The 25,238-nt window shown below is 44.5% G+C and overlaps 1 protein-coding gene across 5 annotated transcripts in view; it reads left to right on the forward strand.

Moving 5' to 3' along the window:
• Positions 1–25,238, forward strand: part of PDZD2 (PDZ domain containing 2) — a 493,831-nt gene that overhangs the window by 443,466 nt on the left and 25,127 nt on the right. For all 5 annotated transcript variants that reach the window (XM_033179276.1, XM_033179277.1, XM_033179279.1 and 2 more), the window contains 5 exons: positions 7,828–7,909; positions 9,970–10,004; positions 10,749–10,905; positions 12,429–13,237; positions 16,005–16,149. In XM_033179276.1, the coding sequence (XP_033035167.1) occupies positions 7,828–7,909; positions 9,970–10,004; positions 10,749–10,905; positions 12,429–13,237; positions 16,005–16,149 (1,228 nt within the window). The remainder of the gene's footprint in view (positions 1–7,827; positions 7,910–9,969; positions 10,005–10,748; positions 10,906–12,428; positions 13,238–16,004; positions 16,150–25,238) is intronic.

The following is a 25,238-nucleotide window of genomic DNA, read 5'->3' on the forward strand; positions in this document are numbered from 1 at the left end:
ACAAATAAATGTCTTCAGATTTGTGGAGGAATATTTCCTTCTTAATGTTCTTTTAACTGTTGAGTCAGAAAAATACCTGTTTATCTTATCAAATGATTATCTTGAAATTTAAATAAATGAAAATAAGATGAAATCTGGCTTTGCAGACTAATTGCTTATTTGCAAATGTTACTTTGTAGATTTTTGCTTCCGTCAAAGTTGGGGAAAAAATAAAGCCCAGCATTTCAAATAAACTATAATGGAAAAGTTATTTGTTAAGTTTATTCAAAATTATGAAGGATACTATTTTTCTGATAGACCAAGTCCTCAGGACTGAATTTTTTTTTTTTTTTTTTTTTTTTTGAGACAGGGTCTCACTCTGTCACCCTGGCTGGAGTGCAGTGGCACAATCATGGCTCGCTGCACCTCGACTTCCCGGGTTCCAGCAATCCTCCCACCTCAGCCTCCAGAGTAGCTGGGACCATGGGTATGTGCCAACACACCTAGCTAATTTTTATATTTTTGGTAGAGACGGGGTTTCACCATGTTGCCCAGGCTGGTCTCGAACTCCTGAGCTTAAGGCATCCACACACCTTGGCCCCACAAAGTGTTGGGATTATAGGTGCAAGCCACGGTGCCCGGCCAAGACTAAATTTTTAAATTCATGCCAGGTTCCTTTTCATTAACTGCTCACACAGTTGTTCTAGAATCTACCTAAATAGCATAAATATGTATTGAAATTCTCCTGACCATGACATTTAACGTACATTCACATTTTCTAGTACTGGTTTTGCTTGTTCCGCTAAAGACACATTCTGAAAGTGGGAGTTCTTTGGTTTATCTAATACAGATGGCTCCTTGGGAGATAAGAGGAACCACATGGGGCCTTGAGCCAACAGGACATAGCATATCACTGCAGCTCCTTACATTTTATCATTGTAAAGATACCCATATTGTCTTCTGTTGAGAATGAAATAATAATATTATTATTAATTATTATTATTATTATTTGAGATGGAGTCTCACTCTGTAGCCCAGGCTGAAGTGCAGTGGCGTGATCTCGGCTCATTGCAACCTCTGCCTCCTGGGTTCAAGTGATTCTCCTGCCTCAGCCTTCCGAGTAGCTGGGATTACAGGTGTGCACCATGATGCCCAGCCAATTTTTGCATTTCTAGTAGGGACGGGGTTTCACCATGTTGGCCGGGCTGGTCTCAAACTCCTGACCTCAAGTGGTCCTCCCGCTGGATGATGGGATTACAGGTCCAGCATCCCCGGCCTGAGAATGAATTATTAAATGACTTTTTCTTACAAGTTTTACTTGGAAGGAAAGAGGGAAGATCTTTTAAGTCTAATGTTAGCTGCTTAGCCTGGGTAGCACCAGCCCATGTGAACCTGGTACTGAACAGGAGGCAGAGGTGCCAAGGAGGCCCTGGGGGTGAATTGGGATGGATGTGGAGGTTGTGAAGCAGGCAGGCAGGCTGCCAGGCATCAACAGAAGGACTATCCTTCCCTGTCTCCCTCCAGCCAGGGGAATTCAGATCATCTGTTCTCATCCTAAATCAAATTCATTACCTAAACATGTATTGGGCTTCTACCGGGTGCCAGGCACTGTCAACATGTCAGGGCTGCACAATGAATTAGAATGTATCTCAAGAAATTTGCAGCCTGCTCTGAACCTGAAGTTCACGGGAACTTTACCAGGACATTACGAACTACACAAATTTGGGAATATTATTTGCAATTGTGGATGGAATCAATAGCTTCTCTCAAATTCTCAGTCATTCATGACCCCAAGAATGTTAAGCGTTTTGTTGGGTGTGAGGACGTTACTGTTGTTAGACTGATGAAAGACAAGACTCAATTTAAAGAGTGGCTCCTCTTCTGTCTAAGCCAACCTTGACCTGGGCAGAATACTTCTATAGTTAAGGCCTAGGAGCCTACTCATTTTTTTCTCAGCATCAGTGTCACACTCTTGACCCATATGGAACTTGCAGATAATCATAGTCCCTACATTGTTGGGGGACTTGGCTGTTATTTTGTTATATCTCTTCTATACTTGTACAGTTGCCTTTAACTTTTTGAAGCTAACCATAGGACACTTCAGCAAGTTCAATTCAACCCAATTTTTATTGTTTGTTTTTTGACACGCACAGGAAAAGAAGGAATCAACTCAATTCACTTTCTTTTTTCTTTTCTAGACAGAGTCTCTCTCGGTTGCCCAGGCTGGAGTGCAGTGGTGCAATCTCGACTCACAGCAACCTCCACCTCCCGGGTTCAAGTGATTCTCCTGCCTCAGCCTCCCGAGTACCTGGGATTATAGGGGGGGCGCTGCCACGCTCAACTGATCTTTGGTATTTTTAGTAAAGATGGGGTTTCACCATGTTGGCCAGGCTGGTCTTGAACTCCTGACCTCAAGTGATCCACCCGCCTTGGCCTCCCAAAATGCTGGGATTATAGGCATGAGCCACCACGCCCAGCCTCAATCCACTTTTAACACTATTTTTTATTCTTTTGAGTAATTGTTGTAAAAGTCTTTTTAAATTAGCTTATCTCTAATGTTGTGATTAAGTTGTATTTAACAAAATTTAGCTTTTCCTTTCAGCAACTCAAAATGTTCACTAAGGGCAGGTGTGGTGGCTCACATCTGTAGTCCCAGCACTTTGGGAGGCCAAGGTGGGCAAATCACTTGAGGTTGAGGATTTGAGACCAGCCTGACCAACATGGCAAAACCATGTCTCTACTGGAAATACAAAAATTAGCCTGGTGTACTGGTGGCTGCCTATAATCCCAGGTACTCAGGAGGCTGTGGCACGAGAATCACTTGAACCCAGGAGGTGCAGGTTGCAGTGAGCCAGGATCGCACCACTATACACCAGCCTGGGTAACAGAGCAAGACTTTGTCTCAAAAAAGTAAAAAAATAAAATCAAAGTGTTCATTAAGAACATTACCTCTTGGCCAGGTGCAGTGGGTCATGCCTGTAATCCCAGCACTTTAGGAGGCCGAGGTGGGTGGATCACTTGAGGTCAGGAGTTCGAGACCAATCTGGCCAACATGGTGAAACTCTGTCTTTACCAATAATACAAAAATTAGCCAGTGTAGTGGTGTGTTCCTGTAATCCCGGCTACTCCATTGCTGAGGAAGGAGAATCACTTGTTCCTGCGAGGTGGAGGTTACAGTGAGCCAAGACTGTGCCACTGCACTCCAGCCTGGGCAACAGAGCAAGACTTTGTCTCCAAAAAAAAAAAAAAAAAAATCTTACCCATGCCTGTCTTATGGGCAAACCTTGGTATTCCTTGTAGTGTTGCTTAATTACATCCGAATGTTCCCAGGCTACTGTGCTTGATGGACTGGTACACCACTTTAAGAGTAAGAAGTATATGCCAAGAGCCCTTTTGGGTCCCTCTACGTGCCATATCTGAGGTTTCTTGGTGGCATCCATTTAGACACTTAGTGATGTTCATTTGTGGTCCTGGTCCTCCCCAGGACAAATTAGTGCTATCATGCTGTGGCTCTATGTCTTGATCTGGGGATGTGATGTCAACAACAGCGCTGGGACAAAATTGCCATTAGATGAATGCACAGGCAACTCTGCTTTTCTTCAGATTGTGTTCCCTATATGCATCCTCAGAAAGGTCTTGCAGACAAAGTTTTTTGAATAAATAATGTAAAACCAGGCCAGGCGCCGTGGCTCACACCTGTAATCCCAGCACTTTGGGAGGCCGAGGCAGGTGGATCACCTACAGTCAGGAGTTATAGACCAGTCTGGCCAACATAGGTAAAAGCCCATCTCTACTAAAAATATAAAGAGTAGCTGGGCTTAGTGGCAGGCACCTGTAATCCCAGCTACTCAGGAGGCCGAGGCAAGAGAATTGCTTGAACCCGGGAGGCGGAGGTTGCAGTGAGCAGAGATCGCGCCATCGCACTCCAGCCTGGGGGACAAGAGCGAGACTTCGTCTAAATAAATAATAAATAAATAAATAAATCCATCCGTCCGTCCGCCCGTCCGTCTGTCCCAGCTGAGCGCAGTAGCTCACATGTGTAATCCCAGCACTTTGGGAGGACAAGGCAGGTGGATCATTTGAGGTCAGGAGTTTGAGACTACCCAGACCAACATGATGAAACCCCATCTCTACTAAAGATACAAAAAATTGCCGGGTGGCATGTGCCTGTAATCCCAGCTACTTGGGAGGCTGAGGCGGGAGAATCGCTTGAATCTGGGAGGTGGAAGTTGCAGTAAGCTAAGATCATGCCACTGCACTTCAGCCTGGGCAACAGAGCAAGACTCTGTCTGAAGTCAGTCAGTCAGTCAATCCAATCAAACCAACCAAGTCCTGCTTCCACCTTTTTCTGTTTTTTCCTTCTTGTCACTTCCCATTTTTCTCCTTTCTATTCTGTGGTTCTGACACCTTCACTTAAAATCTGTTCTCTTTTGTTTCACTGCTGTTCTCTTTTGTTTCACTGCTGACTCTCTTTGCCTGATGGTTCCATCTAAAGCAGTTCTCAGCTCCTTCCCCCAGAATCTCCAATTGGATTCTACCACCCACATCACCTCCTTTCACCTCAGGAAGCAGTCCAATAACCTGTGGCTGCCCTAATACATCCGTCAGCAATGTTACAGAAAACTGAGTTTTCAGTGGTTTGCAGTCATTGGCTTCAAGGCATGTCTGACTTCAAAATAACAGCATAACATGGGTCACGATTTGTTCAGAGGTCCAGTTCATCTCGGCCCCAAAACCCCTGCCTATTTTGCCAATACAATCAAACATCCAAATGGCATTTCAGTGCAAAGCATCATAATCCTGGTGGACTGGTGGCCGCCATGCCATTGACCATGAAGGTTCATCCATGTTTCTAGCCACAGTAATATGGTCGTCTGTGATAGTGTTGGAGATATGTCCAGCAAAACCAAATGCCAGTGTGTGTTTGACTGGATTTCACGTTTCTTCCTAGGTAAACGTGGTGTTCTTAGTTGTAACCTCATGCTGTATTTATCTTTTGGTTAAGATTCCATTTTATGTTGAATGTATTTTTGTACCACTTAGCCCAGCATTTCGTACCAGTAGGACATTTTGATACTGAATGTATGTGCTTGCTTAGTTTTCTTGTTATTCCAAGATAAATACCACAAGGATTTATTTTCTTCTGTTTCTCATAATGTCTGGAGCAGTGGCTGCCCAGTTGGGTTATTTAAGCCTTCCAGGTCTAGTCAGGCTGAGATTTAGACTAGCTGGGATAGCAGCTTCTAGCTTACATTAAGTGGAAGAAAGTAATAGAAGTCCATTTTTCTCCTATTCAAAAAAAATCCATTGCAGATATTGAAAGTCTAGCATTAAGAAAAACAGCAACCACTCTTTAAGCTGATATTTTCCCTGACTCATTTATATAAAATTATTCTTTACTATGTGGAGGGGGATGTGTGTTTAAGTATATATGCCTGAGTGCATGTATGTGTACATATTTTATTTCCTGTGAAGCCTACCATAAAACATTACATAAAGGCCACAGTGTCATTATAATTTAACTGTTATGATAAAATATAATGCTGAATTCTATATAGAAGTATTTATTAAGACAAATTGTTATGCTTTTTTTTTTTTTTTTTTTTTGAGACAGAATCTCGCTCTGTCGCCCAGGCTGGAGTGCAGTGGCCGGATCTCAGCTCACTGCAAGCTCCGCCTCCCGGGTTCACGCCATTCTCCTGCCTCAGCCTCCCGAGTAGCTGGGACTACAGGCGCCTGCCACCTCGCCCGGCTAGTTTTTTTGTATTTTTTAGTAGAGACGGGGTTTCACCGTGTTCGCCAGGATGGTCTCGATCTCCTGACTTCGTGATCCGCCCGTCTCGGCCTCCCAAAGTGCTGGGATTACAGGCTTGAGCCACCGCGCCCGGCCTGTTATGCTTATCCAAACATTGCTTATGTCAAATATTATTGTAGTACATAACATTACCATTCTAAGTTTTAAATACTCCTACCTTTAAAAAAGAATCTCCACATTTTCTTATTATTTTAATCAATGTATTTCATTATATGTCAGACTTTTTAAAAAAATCCTCCCATGAATAATGACAGTTATGGATAACAACTGAGAAAAACATCCGTGAATCTGCCATGATACTAATAAATACAGAAGGAATGGAAAGCTTTTAGAAGCACTGTTTTGAAAGCTTCAGAGTCATAATTGATTTAAGCAATAATAGTCGATGCTAAAACCATGGGGTAAAAATATATTGGAGAGTGGGATATTTACATAGTCTCAAACTATTTCTTCACAGATTACTCGTTAATGACTAAAAAAAATTCCAGTGGAGAAATCTGGCAAATTCCATCCCTAATCAAGAGATCAAAGTTATCACGGATTATAAGACACATTGACCCTTAGTGCCTCTGAATGCACTGAGAAGGAAATCATTTTTGTATTTTTTCTGCCAAAAAAAAAAAAAAAATGCATAATCTGAATCTAAGCATGAGGAAACTATCAGACAGATCCTAATTGAAGGTTTGGATTGGTCTGGTTTCTTCCAAGATATCAGTGCCATGAAAGACCAAGGAAGATCCAGGGGCTGTTTCAGATTAAAGGAGACTAAAGGCATACAACAACTAGATCCTGGATTGCCAAAAACAATTTTTTTTATAAAACATCACTATGCAAAGAAATTGATCCATGACAGCCTGCTACAGGTCCATAGCAAGATGTACTTTGCACCAAAATGTAAACATTATGTCACTGTGCACACTATTACATAGTTCAGCTGACATTTTTTTCTTAGCATGATGATGTTGATGAAGCTGTAGGCTAATTTGCATTCTAGAGTTAAGTTCTTATCTCATCACAGGCTGGCATTAAACTTTCTGTGAGCTAGTCCCAGACTACAGACACACTTTGAGTAATACTTGTAAAGGACAGTATTAGAAAAGTACTGTCAGTATTCATTGTTTAGTCAAACTGGAATATGAAATGTATGTTACACAGTCATCATTGCATTTCCTGAATTTGATAATAATATTATGGTTATTTAAAATAATGTCTTTGACCCATGCTGAAATATTTACGGGTAAAGGGTCATGGTGTCTGCAACTTACTCGCAAATGGTTTAGCAAAAAGCTGTAATTCTGTGCGTGTATGTGTGTGTGTTTATGTAGGGAGGACGTGCATGTAAATGTGGCAAAATGTTAAAAATTAGTGATTCTAGGTGAAAAGTATACTACTCTTGCACTACTCATACGTGTTTTATGTAGGTTTAAAATTGTTTAAAAATTAAAAAGAATTAGGCCAAGCACAGTGGCTCACACCTGTAATCCCAGCACTTTGAGGGGCCGAGGTGGGTGAACCACAAGGTCAGGAGTTCAAGACCAGCCTGACCAATATAGTGAAACCCCGTCTCTACTAAAAATACAAAAATTAGCTGGGCGTGGTGGTGCGCGCCTGTGGTCCCAGCTACTCGGGAGGCTGAGGCAGGAGAATCACTTGAACCTGAGAGTTGAAGGTTGCAGCAAAGCCAAGATCAAGCCACTGCATTTCAGCCTGGGTGACCAAGAGACTCTGTCTCAAAAAAAAAAAAAAAAAAGAATTAGAAGTGAGTTTTCTAGAGAAGCAGATATCAGCCGTGTTATTGGTAATCATAGCACTGAATGCTTTGCTTAATGAACTTGGGCACCAGTTGAAAGTCTTGTTATGTGTGTGTTGCTGGACTTCTTACAAGCTCTGAGTTACTGCTTCAGAAGATGGTCATAACCCTTGGTCCTGTGGTTTGCCTCTTTGTCTGCACTTGACTCTGACTCTGGTCCTAGGTACTTTTATTGGGAGAAATAAATAAAACCATCTAATCTTTGCTTTCTGCTGAAAATCAGGTTTCCGAGCAGGAAATGGATGAAGTGATAGCACGCAGCACTTATCAGGAGAGCAAAGAGGCCAATTCCTCTCCTGGCTTAGGTACTGTAATCACACATTTTCATTCAACATTCAGAAGAGTTTCTCATTAAGTTCACCCATGGGGCACTCCCAGTGCAGGATTATTGGATTTTTGTAATTATCAGGTTTGGCAAAAGTAGCTATCAAAGACAGTCTATGCTTTCTCTTGGCTGCTACTTTTGATTTCTGCAGTTGTTTAATGTGCTTCATTAAAGATCTAATCATGCATGCTTCTTATAGTACTTTCACGTAATTTGCAAAGGTAAGTTAGAAGCATTTCATGTATTTATGCTTGATTCATTTGAAATGCTAAAGATGAAAGGGAAGTGATAACCAGAATGTCAGTAGTTTGGTGGATGCAGAGTATTATCTACCAAAAAGCCTGCGATTTCTTTACAAGAATTAAAAAGTTTCCATTCAAAGAGGGTAATAGAAGTAGCAAAAATCATGATTTCTCTCTTAAGTGGAAAAATTCAGGCAGAGAAGGCTTGAGATAGTAGGAATATCGTATGAATTTAAAAATGAAACATTGTATCAAGTCTTAAAAATAAAGTTTCCTTTAGCATAGAAGCCTAAAGGGACTCTTCACACATTTCTGAGCTTGAGATTATACTGATGTTCAGATTGCTACCTGGGAGGAAAAGGAATTGAGCCATAAGTTATTAGTTGTCGGAGGAAAAGGAAAGCATAAGGTTTTTTGGCAATCATGAAATACCCTGATTGTTTACATTCGTAATTAATATATTTGAAGTAGACACAGCCATCTTAGGCTCTTTATTCCACCAGTTTAACATCCCGACCTGCCTGAGAGCTGTGCTCTCATAATCCCAGCATTTCCACTTGATCATTTATAAAAGTTTATTAAGCCGTAATCCTTGTGCCCGAAGTCCTTTTTGCTTCATGGCATATAGTTTAAATCCTGAGCCTGTTCACACTGCAGTTAAAAACTAAAATAGAACCGGGCATGGTGGCTCAAGCCTGTAATCCCAGCACTTTGGGAGGCCGAGGCGGGCGGATCATGAGGTCAGGAGATCGAGACCATCCTGGCTAACATGGTGAAACCCCGTCTCTACTAAAAATACAAAAAAATTAGCCAGCATGGTGGTGGGTGCCTGTAGTCCCAGCTGCTTGAGAGACTGAGGCAGGAGAATGGCATGAACCCAGGAGGCAGAGCTTGCAGTGAACCAAGATCACGCCACTGCACTCCAGCCTGGGGGACAGAGCAAGACTCCGTCTCAAAAAAAAAAAAAAAAAACCAAAATAGATACTCAGTCATCTCCTCAATTCTTTCATGAGTTTCTTGGGTGTTCATTTGTTAATTCATCCTTCAATCCATTCAGCAATTATCACCCAGCACTTAGTAGATATGAAGTACAATGTCCAGCTCCGGCCGGGTGCCATGGCTCATGCCTATAATCGCGGCACTTTGGGAGGCCAAGGTGGGCGGATCACCTGAGGTCTGGAGTTTGAGACCAGCCTGACCAACATGGAGAAACCCCATCTCTGCTAAAAATGCAAAAGTAGCCAGGTGTGGTGGCGCATGCCTGTAATCCCGGCTACTCAGGAGGCTGAGACAGGAGAATTGCTTGAACCCGGGAGGCAGAGGTTGCAGTGAACCGAGATCATGCCATTGCAGTCCAGCCTGGGCAGCAAGAGTGCAACTCCATCTCACAATAAATAAATGTCCATCTCCGTGGGGTCAGATCAGTCAACATTTCTGCTCTGTAGATTTAAGGAGGGATACAAGACACATCCACTCATACATTATATGATGTATATGAAAGTTGATGTGTGGGTAGGATAAAACAGGAAATTCAGAAGAAATTGTTTCTAACTGGGATCATCATACAGGTAGTAGCATCTGAGTTAGGGCTTGAAGCATCATGGCAGATGGGATGGGGATGAGGATCAGGTACCCAGGTAGACTGCATGCACGTCTACCCCTGTGCATGCAGCCCATCATCAAGCAAAGGGACTTTTGTTTGCTGTGTTTGCCACCTCCTTTTCTAGTTAAGGATGTAAGCCTATTTGTGACTTGAGCTTTATTGTTTTGACAATATGGTGACTTTTCCCTCCAACAGGTACCCCCTTGAAGAGTCCCTCTCTTGCAAAAAAGGTGAGTCCAGGTGAACTGCTGCCTGCCTCCCTCAGCTGGACTACGAACCAATTCCTGGAGCCCACAAGTCAAGCTGCAGGGCCCAGTCCCTGTTTCTGCCCATGAGTCATTTTTGCCACTTTATACAGGAAAACACAACAATGCTCATTTGAGAACAGATGCAGAAATGTGTGTTTCTTTTGTTAAACACTTATCCAGGAAAAGAATAGAGCAACAAAATAGAGGAACTGAACTACAGTTTGCAAAATAACTTTTCCAACTGCTCCATAATAAAGCAGCGTGAGTCGGGACTCGGGGCTTTAAGGAGGCGGTGGGATCTTCCTCAGCTAGGCTTTTGCTGAGTCTCAGTGCATCGGGATGCAGGATTCAGACTCCCCTGGTTTTTGTTCACCACTTGACTAGACTGGTTGGCTTGAATCCCATTTGGCTTTCCCATCACATCCCCCCACAGTGTTTTTCCTGGGATGGCTGATGTGCTGCTGCTGCAGCTTTTCCGATTATTGCCAAAAATTCAGCTAAAAACAAAAAGTCTGTAGAACCATTGTCTGGCACCAGTCACCTTTTTGTTCATTAGTTGTCAATTTGGCCATCCTGAAGTAAATGGAGGTTAGTGTTTACTATCACAGCTATTTCAAGTGACCATGGATTAGAACAAAGTGTTCTTGGAAAGATAGGACGTAATAACCCTTGAAAATCTGCTTCTGCTGCATTTTCTTAGTCATCGGACGTTTTCTTCTTCAACAGGACTCCCTTATTTCTGAATCTGAACTCTCCCAGTACTTTGCCCACGATGTCCCTGGCCCCTTGTCCGACTTCATGGTGGCCGGTTCTGAGGACGAGGATCACCCAGGAAGTGGCTGCAGCACATCGGAGGAGGGCAGCCTGCCTCCTAGCACCTCCAGTAAGCAGGGACGCCCCAGAGGGCCTGGGCTCTGCATTCCAGTCTGCAGTGACTGGTTTCCACCTCTATGCTGGCGGCTACAATGGTTTAACTACCCTGGTGCTGTAAAATGAGAAAAGAGCTGGAGACCAGGCCAGGCACAGTGGCTCACACCTGTAATCCTAGCATTTGGGGAGGCCGAGACAAGGGGATCACCTGAAGTCAGGAGTTTGAAACCAGTCTGGCCAACATAGTGAAACCGCATCTCTAGTAAAAACACAAAAATTACCTGGGCGTGGTGGCACGTGCCAGTAATCCTAGCTACTCGGGAGGCTGAGGAGGGAGAATTGCTTGAACCTGGGAGGCCAAGGTTGCAGTTAGCTGAGATCGTGCCATTAGACAATGCTGTACCCTGAGAGTTTACTCTTGGGAAATGCAGCCCCTGTTAGTGACTGGCCACTCAGTTACTCACTAAACAGGCTGGATGCACATTCTATAGCCAGATGGGTGGTGGCTAAACCAAACGTCCATCCAATGCCATTTACATAATGTAGTCTTGAATTTTATGGCATCAAATCAGAGTGGGCAACCTGATGCCCTTACATTTTAGGGAATTCAGCCAAATTCCAGGTCCCTTCCCTCACCAGGCCCTAGCTTCCATTTTTGGTAGAAGGCTGTAAATTAAAGATTAAGAACTCAAAAGAGACATATTAGCAAAAGGTTTTTTTTTTTTTAATCTCATTGGTATATCTATTCAAGATAATATGAGATGATAATCTGATACGATCCATACCGATTTTTCAGACTTCTTTCTGCTGGTGAGGTTTCCTCTGAATTTCTAACATCTGAAGAAGAAAATCCCCTTGTTTTAGGAGAGGCAGGCGACAACCACTCTGGCTCATTCAGAGCTGTCGATGAGCTTGCTCTGTTTTTACAGAAACCTTTCAAGGTGCAAACGTGTAATTTTTCACTACATTTGACAAGATATAAAAATCATTGCAGATTCAGATTGGCATTATTCTAGAGTATCTTTGAGACATAGGATAGGTCAGGCTTCGCTGTACCGCACTGCAAGTGCTCACGTGCCTGTCAATCAAGCCTCCCTTTCTGCAGATGAAGGAAGGACCTCAAGGGGCCAAGAAGGCAGCCCAGGTGTGTGGGACATATCATCATTCCCCGGGTATCCTTCTGTGGAGGAATTCTCAGCAGCATTTAGGTTAAACCCTAACAATGTGTTAGATATCATGGGGGTGAAAGAATTAAGTTTCTGTCTTTCGACAGCACACATGTTTGAGTTAATCCAGAGGTTGGGATTTAAGAAAAGGGGTTGGGGGTAGGTCACTAGTGAAAAGAGGAAGCCAGCCAGGCTATCCACTCCGTGTAGCTTCCAGGAAGCCATGTTGCCCAGGCCTTGTGTCCAGTGGCTGAGGTTGTGTGTCTGGTGTTAGTGAATGTGGACATGCTTATGTGTAATGATGGGGTCAGATGATAAGACAGGGCCAAGTGGGAAGTTCACTTGACTTTTCTTTCCCCATCTCCGCCAGCTCACAAGGAGCCTGGAAAAGCCAGAGCCAACAGCCTCGTGACTCTCGGGAGCCAGCGGGCCTCTGGGCTCTTCCACAAACAGGTGACAGTTGCCAGACAGACCAGTCTTCCCGGAAGCCCACAGGCCCTCCGAAACCCTCTCCTCCGCCAGAGGAAGGTAGGCTGCTATGATGCCGATGCCAGTGATGAGGAAGAGTTTGATGGAGAAGGGGACTGCATTTCACTCCCAGGGGCCCTCCCGGCTCCCAGCAGGCCTCTGGCAGAGGATGACTCGAGGTGTGTCTTAATTCCCTCTTCCAAGGGCATGGATGTCCACAACCAAGAGGGACGACCCCAGAAAACACTGGTCAGCAAGGCCATTTCGGCACCTCTTCTTGGCAGCTCAGTGGACTTAGAGGAGAGTATCCCAGAGGGCATGGTGGACACTCCTTCCCATGCAGCCAACCTCATGGCCTCTGCAGGGGCCCCCAAGGGGAGCCCTGGAAGCTGGTGGAAGAAGGAACTGACAGGATCAAGTTCTGCACCCAAATTGGAATACACAGTCCATACAGACACCCAGAGTCCAATGAACACTGGGAGTCCCGGTTCCCCCCAGCAGAAGAATGAAGGCCTGGGCTCCAGGCACAGACCAGTGGCCAGGGTCAGCCCCCACTGCAAGAGATCTGAGGCTGAGGCCAGGCCCAGTGGCTCAGAGACAGTGAACCTGACTGGCAGAGCCAATGATCCATGCCATCTGGACTCGAGAGTCCAGGCCACTTCTGTCAAAGTGACTGTCGCTGGCTTTCGGCCAGGTGGAGCTGTGGAGAAGGTAACTGACTTTCTCTTAGTTACTTGGAACGGAAGTGCATGAATATGTGTGAGTGAAGATGGAGTCTGTTGTAAAGCATGGGGAAGCTGCCAGTGGGAACGGATGATGGCTGGAGAATTATCTTTCAACAGAGTCAATCACTTAAATACCTGGACTGCTTGGGAGCTTTTTTTTTTTTTTGGAGATGGAGTTTCGCTCTGTCACCCAGCCTGGAGTGCGGTGGCACAATCTCAGCTCACTGCAACCTCCGCCTCCCAGGTTCAAGCGATTCTCCTGTCTCAGCCTCCCGAGGAGCTGGGCCTATAGGTGCACACCACCACACCCGGCTAATTTTTGTATTTTTTAGTAGAGACAGAGTTTCACCATATTGGTCAGGCTGGTCTTGAACTCCTGGCCTCAGGTGATCCACCTTCCTTGGCCTCCTGAAGTGCTGGGGTTACAAGCCTGAGCCACCGTGCCCGGCCAAGGGAGTTTATTAATGTATCAGCAGTTGTTAGTCATGAGATCATTTGGCCCGAAGATACTATAGCATCCCTGTCTTACCTGTACACAGCGCCTGTGGCCAACGATGGAAAGGCAGTGTGGTGCAGGGAAAGTAAAACCCTGGGCCTGTCATGGGCTCCACCGCTGACGAGTTGGCACTGGTCGAGTGACAACTTGGACAAATTATTGAACATTTCTGAGCTTAGTTCTCTGGGCTGGTGCTCTCTGCCTTGGTCATCTCACAGAGCTGGAGGAACCATCAAATATATGTTAACAGTGATTCCCTCCAGCTGATAAGGTTATGAGTGATCCTTACGTTTTTCCAAATTTCTGCATTGGTTATATGTAATTATAGCCACTCATAACCTTGCTGAGTGGAATTTATAATGCACCACATTAAATGCAAGTTAGTATTGATTACGTTACTACTTGGTTACAAGTATGTTAGAATTATCAAATTGTTCATTTTTTGAAATTTTCAATATACCTCTACTTTATCAAGGAGAGTGTACAAGAAATCAATGTTGTTTAGAATCTCCTTAACATAAATAACCTCTCTCGGTCTCTCTCTGAACAAAGAACCTGAGATGACTTATAAAGCCATAGTATTAAAGATGTGTGTTCAAGTGGTTTATATAAACATATATGTAAATAGACCTGGAAAATGATAAGTCATAAAAACTATATCAGGCAAAAGTCTTTTTTTAACCTTATTTTTGTTTTAATAGAAATGCACATCTTTTTTCCTTCTCCTCAAATATCATATTTTACCTGCAACCACTACCTGTGTTTTAAAATATAATGTTTGGCCATTGGGTAAATTTCTTCTTTTAAAAAGTATCGGCCGGGCACAGTGGCTCACGCCTGTAATCCCAGCACTTTGGGATGCTGAGGCGGGTGGATCACCCGAGGTCAGGAATTTGAGACCAGCCTGGCCAACATGGCAAAACCGTCTCTACTAAAAATACAAGAATCAGTCAGCTGTGGTGGTGTGCACCTGTAATCCCAGCTACACGGGAGTCTGAGGCAGGAGAATCACTTGAAGCTGGGAGGTGGAGGTGGCAGTGAGCTGAGATCGTGCCACTGCACTCCAGCCTGGGCGACAGAGCAAGACTCCATATCAAAAATAAATAAATAAATAATAATCACAAGTTTTGGATAACTGTATAAAGGCAAATTAGGATGTTTATTCATAATAATTTATATTAAAATAAGAGCTTTTGTAATTCTAAATTCATACTCTCAGAACTTTGGAGCAGCATTTGAAACTTGTACACAAGACTAATTTCTTTCGTAAAAATTTTAGTTAGAAAATTTGATTTTATTTATATCTGAGAAAGAAAATAGAATGAATTGCGATCAAGTATATACCCTCAAATATTGGAAGAAAAAACCTTCTTCTTTTGGTAAATGAGTTATATTCTGTTTTTATTTACTACTTGATTTAAATTGAAGTGAAATTCATATAACATGAAATTAACCATTTTGAAATGCACAATTCAGTGGCACTTAGTACATTCACAATGCAATATGACCCACCACCTCTGTGTAGTTCTGAAACTCCTCTACTGTTTTTACGTTACATTTGTGTTACTAATACATAGAAAATTAACTGAGTTAAACCCTATGTAGGTTTCCCTCCACTGGTAACTGACATTTTATGAAATTATTTCTTACCAAAGCTGCTGAAAGACACATTATGCCTTTCTCGTCTGTGCTCTGCTGCCACCTTTGGGCCACTTTATGACTCACAATGGATAAGTTTCACATGAATCTGATTTAACTGTTAGTTTAGAATTTTATTGCATTAGATGTTAGGTAGAAGAAAGGAAGAGAAAGTAATGGACACTTAGCCAAAGTGAAGTCTTGAAATATGAAATGTCAATTTTGTTTATCCAGATTCATTCATTCCCTCACTACCAAACTAAGGAGTTCGTTTTATAGTCTTGGATATCTCTATGCAATATAATAACAAACAATACCTTACATCTCTCTAGCCTTATATGTGCTGTTTTTATAATTATTAACCATCTTTTAACCTCTATGAGTAAGACTGGGAATGTTTTATCCCCATTTTAGAGTTGAAAAAATGGAGGCTTTGGGAAGAATGATAAGACTATTTAATTCCTAGCAGACCTTAAGCTCCCACAGTCTGGATCTGCTGGCTCCTAGTCCAGGGCCCCTTGGCCTTTTCCTAAACTAGCTCTGCTCTCTATATTTGGTCTCACAGTGCAGAAAGCCTGAAAGCTGTTTCAAGTGGCTTGTGGTTGTCATTGTTTGCCAGGAATCTCTGGGAGAGCTGACCACTGGAGATGCTTGTGTCCCTACCAACTGTGAACTAGCCAGTGCTCTGTCCCATCCGGATACCAGCCACCTCACAGAGAACCTGCCCAAAGCCACACCAGAGCTGGGGCAACAACCTATGACTGGTAAGATTATTTTCCCATTTGTTAAACTTAAAGATAGGTGGGGAGATACCGTAATGAAAACATTATACAGACCGGGTGCAGTGGCTCACAGCTGTAATCCCAGCACTCTGGGAGGCCGAGGCGGTGGGTCACTTGAGGTCAGGAGTTTGAGACCAGCCTGGCCAACATGGTGAAACCCCATCTCTACTAAAAATACAAAAATTAGCTGGGCATGGTGGCGTGTACCTGTAATCCCAGCTACTTGGGAGGCTGAGGCAAGAGAATCACTTGAACTGGGTAGGTGGAGGTTACAGTGAGCTAAGATGGCACCATTGCACTCCATCCTAGGCGACAAGAGCAAGACTCCGTCAAAAAAAAAAAAAAAAAAAAAGCAGCATTATACGTAGATAATATTAAGGAGAAAAATCTTTTACACAAATTAACATTTAAATACTGCCTGCATTTAGCACCTTTACTAGATCATTGTGCCTGAACTCATCGTTTTCATGCCATGTCGAATATATCCAATTTCAGTCAATTGACCCTTTTTACCCTTTTCTGACACCAAGAAGACATAAGATGAACCAAAAAGACTTCCCACCTGTCAAAATCTCAGCACTCTGCCTATGTGAAATCAAATGCACTGAGAAATGGCAACAAAAACCTCCACGAAGGACAAGTGAAATGATACTGAAAAACCACATATAAGTGTTGATGAGAGATTAAGTAACATCATGGAGGCAGAAATCATCTCAGTATTTATGTAGGGGCCAGGCGCAGTGGCTCACGCCTGTAATCCCAGCACTTCGGGAAGCTGAGGCAAGTGGATCACAAGGTCAGGAGTTCAAGACCAGCCTGGCCAACATGGAAACCCTGTCTCTACTAAAAAGACAAAAAAATTAGCCATGCTTGGTGGCAGGCACTTGTAATCCCAGCTACTCAGGAGACTGAGGCAGTAGAATTGCTTGAACCTGGGAGGTGGAGGTTGCAGTGAGCCAAGATCATGCCATTGCACTCCAGCCTGGGCTACACAGCAAAACTCTTGTCTCAAAAAAAAAAAAAAGAAGGAAATTAGTTAGATGTGGTGGCCTGTGGCTGTACTTGGAGGCTAAGACAGGAGGGTTACATGAACCTAGGAGTTTGAGACTACAGTGAGCTATGATCATGCCACTACATTCCAGCCTGGGTGACAGATCTAGACCCAGTCTCTGGGGGGAAAAAAAAGTATGTGTGGGGTGTGTGTGTGTGTAAAATTTGGCTATCCATTATCTAGTAATTGCACAAAATAATATTGTAAAACACGATTTTTAAAAATCAAGCTGAATTAAGTGACTTTGCTTCCTTGTTAGTGGAGACCTTTATTGAAAATTGGGATTCTGGCCGGGCGCAGTGGCTCATGCCTGTAATCCCAGCACTTTAGGATGCCAAGGTGGGCGGATCACTTGAGGTCAGGAGTTCAAGACCAGCCTGGCCAACATAGTGAAACCTCGCCTCTACTAAACATAAAAAAATTAGTGGGTGTGGTGGCACACGCCTGTAATCCCAGCTAATCAGGAGGCTGAGACACGAGAATTGCTTGAACCCGGAAGGCAGAGGCTGCAGTGAGCTGAGATTGTGCCACTGCACTCCAGCCTGGGGGACAGAGTGAGACTCTGTCTCAAAAAAAAAAAAGAGAGAAAGGAAATTTGGATTCTAAACTTGCACTCTGTGGGTAGGGGACACTCTTCTCAGGGGCTGGTGATGACTCTGATCCCACTTGTCGAGCTCTGTGGAAGTCCCGGCAGTCCTCCGCAGCTTTCAGCTGGTTGTTACTGTCTCAGCACCTGCCTTCTGATTGGTTAGCAAACTACGGTGGTAGACAGAAAAAAGATAGCCTTACTTGTTAGGGCTATCCTATAAAATAAAAATATGGGCCGGGCACGGTGGCTCACACCTGTAATCCCAGCCCTTTGGGAGGCTGAGGCAGGTGGCTCCCCTGAGGTCAGGAGTTCGAGACCAGCCTGGCCAACATGGTGAAACCCAGTCTCTACTAAAAATACAAAACAAAATTAGCTGGGCATGGTGGCGGGTGCCTGTAATCCCAGCTACTCAGGAGGCTGAGGCAGGAGAATCGTTTGAACCCGGGAGGCAGAGGTTGCAGTGAGCCGAGATTGCGCCACTGTACTCCAGCCTGGGCAAAAAGAATGAGACTCCATCTCAAAAAAGAAAAAAAAAGTGAAACCTCAGAATATCTACCCCATACCCTGATGGCTAACACAGAAAAAAATACAGACCCCTGAGGTCTTTGTTCTGCGATCCGAGGCTTTGTTCCTTTGTTAGTGATGAGGCTGTTACTGTGGTTTCTGGTTTGTCTTTTGGGTTCACATTTACTTGCTGAACAAACACAGGCATTTTTTTGTTAGCAATTTGACTTTACTGCAAAGTGTGTTAAAAAGGGTCTATTTGGCTGGGCGCGTTGGCTCACACCTGTAATCCCACCACTTTGAGAGGCCGAGGTGGGCGGATCATGAGGTCAGGAGATCGAGACCATCCTGGCTAACACGGTGAAACCCCATCTCTACTAAAGATACAAAAAAATTAGCCGGGCATAGTGGTGGGTGCCTGTAGTCCCAGCTACTCGGGAGGCTGAGGCAGGAGAATGGTGTGAACCCAGGAGGTGGCTGCAGTGAGTCGAGATCGTGCCACTGCACTCCAGCCTGGGCCACAGGGCAAGACTCTGTCTCATAAAAAAAAAAAAAACGGGGGGTTTCTATTTGAGGGAGATGAAGTTACACTGAGGCAGCCTTCAATGTCACCTTTGAAAGTAAGGCTTCATTTGAGGCCACCATCTTCATACATTTTAAGAGTGCATGTTCTACATAATGGTCCTCTGGAAGTTTTCTTGGAATCCAGAGTTGCTTTGGAATAGAAGAGGGTTAGCAAAGGGCTGGTTTTTTTTCACTAAACCAACATTTCCTACTTGCAACTTCATGCAGAACATTTGCTTTCCTGCCACTGAGGAATTTCTTACTCTAGGTAGGCCAGTTTTTGTCAATACTGAGGGTTTCATCAGTGATAGAAAATGTGGTACATATATACCACGGAATACTAGGCGGCCATAAAAAGGAATGAGATCATGTCCTTGGCAGGGACATGGATAGAGCTGGAAGCCATTATCCTCAGCAAACTAACACAGGAACAGAAAACCAAACACCGCATATTCTTACTTATAAGTGGGCGCTGAACAATGAGAGCACATGGACACAGGGCGGGGAACAACACACACTGGAGCCCTTTGGGGATGGGGTGGGGGGGGGCGGGAAAGCATCAGGATCAATACCTAACACAGGCGGGGCTTGATACCTAGGCCACGGGCTGACAGGTGCAGCAAACCACCATGGCACACATTTACCTATGTAACAAACCTGCACATCCTGCACATGTATCTGAAAACTTAAAAAACAAACTGCAGGTTTGTACCTTAAGTAAGTGGGTGTCTGCATGTCAAGTGCTCTTCTGTTATAGTTAGTGTAGGAAGAATTTCATCTCCCAGCCCCATGCTCCCTGGAGCTCTGTGCACCTCTGTGACCGTACTGACCCTGGCAGGTGCAGGTGTTTGGATGCTTTTCTGCCTCGCCCTCTCTGAATTTCCCACAGATAATGAACCTTGAGAAAGGTGCAGCTGTGTGTCCCTTACACCCACTGAGCAGCTAGGAATGCTAGACCAGGAATTGATTATATTTAATAGGCAATAATATATGTGCTGTTTTTAATTAACATGTCGAAACATAATATATTAGTTACCATTTAATTATTTTAGGATGCTTGTCAGGATTGATCGAGTTGCAGTGACACACTGGCACCCTCGAGGGCTTTTGGGGTGTATCTGAAATATTCGATTACCTGATCTCTAAAAGATTTTAGAGGTTCTGTCTCCTTTTGTTAGATATTTCTCTCTCTTTCCCAATGAAAAGGATATCTGTGACCAGTTGGTCCTGCTGAGTACTTGAGTGCTGGTAGCAGTTCTTCTTCCAGTGTTACTACAAATAGCTTAGCTGCTTTCCAATATGTAAGAACGATGTTCTTCAAAACATCTCTTTGTTTTTTTTTTTGTTTTTGTTTTTTTGAGACAGAGTCTCCCTCTGTCACCCAGGCTGGAGTGCAATGGCGCAATCTCGGCTCACTGCAACCTCTGCCTCCAGGGTTCAAGCGATTCTCCTGCCTCAGCCACCTGAGTAGCTTGGATTACAGGCGCCCACCACCACGCTCAGCCAATTTTTGTGTTTTCAGTAGAGACAGGGTTTCACTGTGTTGGCCAGGCTGGTCTCGAACTCCTGATCTCAAGTGATCTGCCTGCCTCAGCCTCCCAAAGTGCTGGGATTGCAGGCATAAGCCGCTGCGCCTAGCCAAAACATACCTTTTTTTAAACTGAAATATCCAAAAATGCATAAGTGATCAAAGAAAAATACCTTATCATTAAAAAAAAAATCCTCCTTGCCGGGCGCGGTGGCTCAAGCCTGTAATCCCAGCACTTTGGAGGCCGAGACGGGCGGATCACAGGTCAGGAGATCGAGACCATCCTGGCTAATACGGTGAAACCCTGTCTCTACTTAAAAATACAAAAAACTAGCCGGGCGACGAGGCGGGCGCCTGTAGTCCCAGCTACTCGGGAGGCTGAGGCAGGAGAATGGCGTAAACCCGGAGGCGGAGCTTGCAGTGAGCTGAGATCAGGCCACTGCACTCCAGCCTGGGTGGCAGAGCAAGACTCCGTCTCAAAAAAAAAAAAAAAAAAAAATCCTCCTTAATATTCCAAAATGACCCGTACACTGCACGGTGGTTAAGCACATGGGTGCATACGCAGGCTGCCAGGGCTTAGGTCTGAGCCGCAACATTTGACCAGGGAAGGGACCTGGATTAGTCACTGTTGTCCTAAGTTACACACCTTATGGGGTTGTTGAGGAAGAATCAATGACATTTTCATGTATAGCATTTGAAACACAATCTAGTACCTAATATGTTGAATAAGTTATATTATGTGTGTGTGTGTGATTTTCCTAAGAGAAACATATGCATGTATTGATCTGCCTAGTATATAATACACATTCAATAAGATACGTGTGTGTGTATATACGTGTGTGTATACCTACACACATGATTTTCTTAAGAAAGTTTTAGAAACTTTAGAAACACAGGAGCAAACGGCCGGCCAAGATGCGTTGATGGTGAGGTCTGATTTTGAGAGCCATTTAGCTTTCTGGCAGCAATTGACTCTGTCTGTTAAAGGGCGGCTCTTGGAAACCAGAACAAGAGGAGGAGGTAGCTGTTGGAAAAGCTGTCAGAGCTGTTGTGAGAAGCTGAAGCAGTGTGGGGGATCCAGGCCCCTTGTTTGTCACTAACTGTTTAACTCTGTTATGAACGGGATACATGTTTATTCTAGAAACTTAAGAAATTACAATTGAGAGGGAAGTTTTGAAAGATAGCATAGAAATCACCTAAGCCCAAGAGAAAAACCTCTGTTAATATTTTGGTGTGTATCGTTTGAGTCTTGTGTGTATATGGGTGTGAATAAATGTATAGTCCTGTGCTTTTTTTGTCTTTTTGCAAAAAAAAAAAAAAACACTGTGGTAGTCACCAGTACCTAACAACCTTTTTAAACCTCATATATCCACAGAAAATAATACTTGAGCAGCCTCCTGGCGTCAGTAAGACTGCTCCTGAGCCCATGGGCCTGACCAGCAGGCTGTCCCTTGCACTAACAACCCTGGTGTCCTCACACCCATAGCCTACTCTAGGAAACCGCACTGCTAGCCTGCAGGCCCTTCCATACCTGATGTCATCTGGAGAGGCTGCTGGACCTTCCACCCCACAGATGTGCTGTAATGGAGTCAACCTTCCTCCCATGATTGGTTTCCAGAGGAAAGGTTGTCTTGAAAGGTGACAACCAAAGGCTGCCTTAGTGTAATCTCATCTCCCTCAAATGAAGACCTTTTAAGTTACAGAATTTGCAATAAAGTCAAATTGCTAACATGAATGACCTGTTCAGGTTTATTCAGTGAGCAAATATGAAATGTATTTATTTTTGAGACGGAGTCTGGCTCTGTCACTCAGGCTGGATGGAGTGCAGTGGCTCAATCTCGGCTCACTGTAACCTCCGCCTCCCAGGTTCAGGCAGTTCTCCTGCCTCAGCCTCCTGAGTGGCTGGGATTACAGACGTGTGCCACCACACCCAGCTAATTTTTGTATTTTGAGGCTGAGGCGGGCAGATCACGAGATCAGGAGTTCGAGACCAGCCTGGCCAATATGGTGAAACCCCGTCTCTACTAAAAATAGAAAAATTAAGGCCCGGCACGGTGGCTCACGCCTGTAATCTCAGCACTTTTGGAGGCCGAGGCGGGCGGATCACAAGGTCAAGAGATCGAGACCATCCTGGCTAACCCGGTGAAACCCGTCTCTACTAAAAAATACAAAAAACTAGCCGGGCGAGGTGGCAGGCACCTGTAGTCCCAGCTACTCGGGAGGCTGAGGCAGGAGAATGGCGTAAACCCGGGAGGCGGAGCTTGCAGTGAGCTGAGATCCGGCCACTGCACTCCAACCTATTTCACTATGTTGGCCAGGCTGGTTTCGAACTCCTGACCTCAAGTGATCTGCCTGCCTCAGCATCCCAAAGTGCTGGGATTACAGGCATGAGCCACCACCCATGGCCTGAATATGAAATTTAAAAACAGACTTTAAATCCCCTCCGTTTGTGTCATTGCTACTCCCCCCCACCACCCTCACTACCACCCATATTTGCCGTTACCAGAAGCAGGAATGTTACATTTAAGGGGGAGTTCAAAAAAGGTTTAGCAGAGAAGGAAAAGAGCATGTGGCTCTGAGTCTTGGCAGGCTCCTGGCCTTCCACAGTGGGCCTGGAAAGCTAGTCTCCATGGGGGTCTCGACGATCCAACCTTATTATTGCCAAGGGCTCTCCACGCAGAGGCCACATGGTCAGGGTTTAGGCAGTAGCATGGGCTATGGAGCCAGCTTCCTGGGGCAGCCGCTGGCTCTGCCACCTGTGAACTCTGTGACCTCAGAAACATCACTTAACCACTCTGTCCTCATCCTTCCAATGCAGATGGTCACAGGACATACCTCAGTGTTAGAAGGAAAAATTAAACATATGCAAAACTTTTAGGACAGTGTTAACTCCTTAATTATTGGAAAACCTCTTAGCACAGTGCTGAGTCCTGATAATTAGTTCTTTTTTTTTTGAGACGGAGTCTCGCTCTGTCGCCCGGACTGGAGTGCAGTGGCTGGATCTCAGCTCACTGCAAGCTCCGCCTCCCGGGTTTACGCCATTCTCCTGCCTCAGCCTCCCGAGTAGCTGGGACTACAGGCGCCCGCCACCTCGCCTGGCTAGTTTTTTGTATTTTTTTTAGTAGAGACAGGGTTTCACCGTGTTAGCCAGGATGGTCTCGATCTCCTGACCTCGTGATCCGCCCGTCTCGGCCTCCCAAAGTGCTGGGATTACAGGCTTGAGCCACCGCCCCCGGCCAATTAGTTCTTAATTATTCACATAGCAGTGTCAGGAGGTTACAAAAATGCAATTAAGATGATTTTATGTGAGAGCTGTGGAACGAACATAATATTTGGGGTAAAGTTGGTTTGACTGACTTCTCAAACCAAGAGCTTTCATGGAACTTCATTTTTCACTCCAACCTCAGACCCATAGTTCCTAAGAAAATAGCTTTGTTCTTTTTGATGCTAGGTTTTTTTTCCCTGTTGCAAGATGCTGTGTTTCTGAGCTGGAAGATTAGCCCAAGACTACTATGCAGGGCCTTACAAAGAGGCACTTTCAGGAGTGAGTGGCTGTTGGAACCCCCCTCCTAGATGGCTTCCCACTGTCCACTGGCACACATCCCCTTGCCCTGCCACCTCCGAGATTTCAGGCTTTTTCTTGCTTCTCTGTTTTCATTCTGTTGCTTTTTTTTTTTTTTTGGAGTCTCGCTCTGTCGCCCAGGCTTGAATGCAGTAGTGCAGTCTCAGCTCACTGCCCTCTACCTCCCAGGTTCAAGTGATTCTTGTGCCTCAGTCTCCCAAGTAGCTGAGATTACAAGTACGCGCCACCATGCCTGGCTAATTTTTGTATTTTTAGTAGAGATAGGGTTTCACCATGTTGGCCAAGCTGGTCTCGAACTCCTGACCTCAAGTGATCTGCCTGCCTTGGCCTCCCAAAGTGCTGGGATTACAGGCGTGACCCACCATGCCTGACCACCTTTTTTTTTTTTTTTTTTAATTGGCACATAATTGTACATGCTTATGGAGCACAAAGTGATACTTCAATACATGTATACATTGTGCAATGATTAAATCAGGGTAATTAGCATATCCATCACATCAAATGTATCATGTCTTTGGGGTAGGAACATCCCAAATTCTCTCTTCTAGCTATTTCAATAAATGCAATACCTTATTTTTTTATTTTTATTTTTTCTGAGATGGAGTCTTGCTCTGTTGCTCAGGCTGGAGTACAATGGCACAATCTTGGCTCACTGCAATCTCTGTCTCACAGGTTCAAGCGATTCTCCTGCCTCAGCCTTCCAAGTAGCTAGGATTACAGGCATATGCCACCATGCTTGGCTAATTTTTGTATTTTTAGTAGAGTCGGGAATTTCACCATGTTGGCCAGACTGGTCTTGAACGCTTGACCTCAGGTGATCCACCCTCCTTGGCCTCCCAAAGTGCTGGGATTATAGGTGTGAGCCACCATGCGCAGCCCTGTTTTGTCTGTTTGTTTTTTGTTGTGTTTTGTTTTTAACTCAAACTGCCTTGGCTATTCAGAGTTCTTTGTGGTTCCATGCACATTTTACAACTGGTTTTTTTTCCCTATTTCTGTAAAGAATATCATTGGAATTTTGGTAGGAATGTTACTGAATCTATAGATGACTTTGGGTAGCATGGACATTTTAACGGTACTCTTCCATTGTCTTCCTCACCTTCTTCCTCCTCACTCTCTGGCCAAACTCCCCTTGTCAGCCCCACTCAAGTCCCCACCTCCTCTGTCCAGACTTCCCGGGATAATCTGGCTTCTCACTCTCCCACTCCTCTGAATTCGTCAAGACAGCCAGAGCTCGGTGTAAACCTGTATCCCG

Source organism: Trachypithecus francoisi, unplaced genomic scaffold, assembly GCF_009764315.1.
Source record: "Trachypithecus francoisi isolate TF-2019V2 unplaced genomic scaffold, Tfra_2.0 Lachesis_group2, whole genome shotgun sequence".
In the NCBI taxonomy this organism is placed as follows: Eukaryota; Metazoa; Chordata; class Mammalia; order Primates; family Cercopithecidae; genus Trachypithecus; species Trachypithecus francoisi.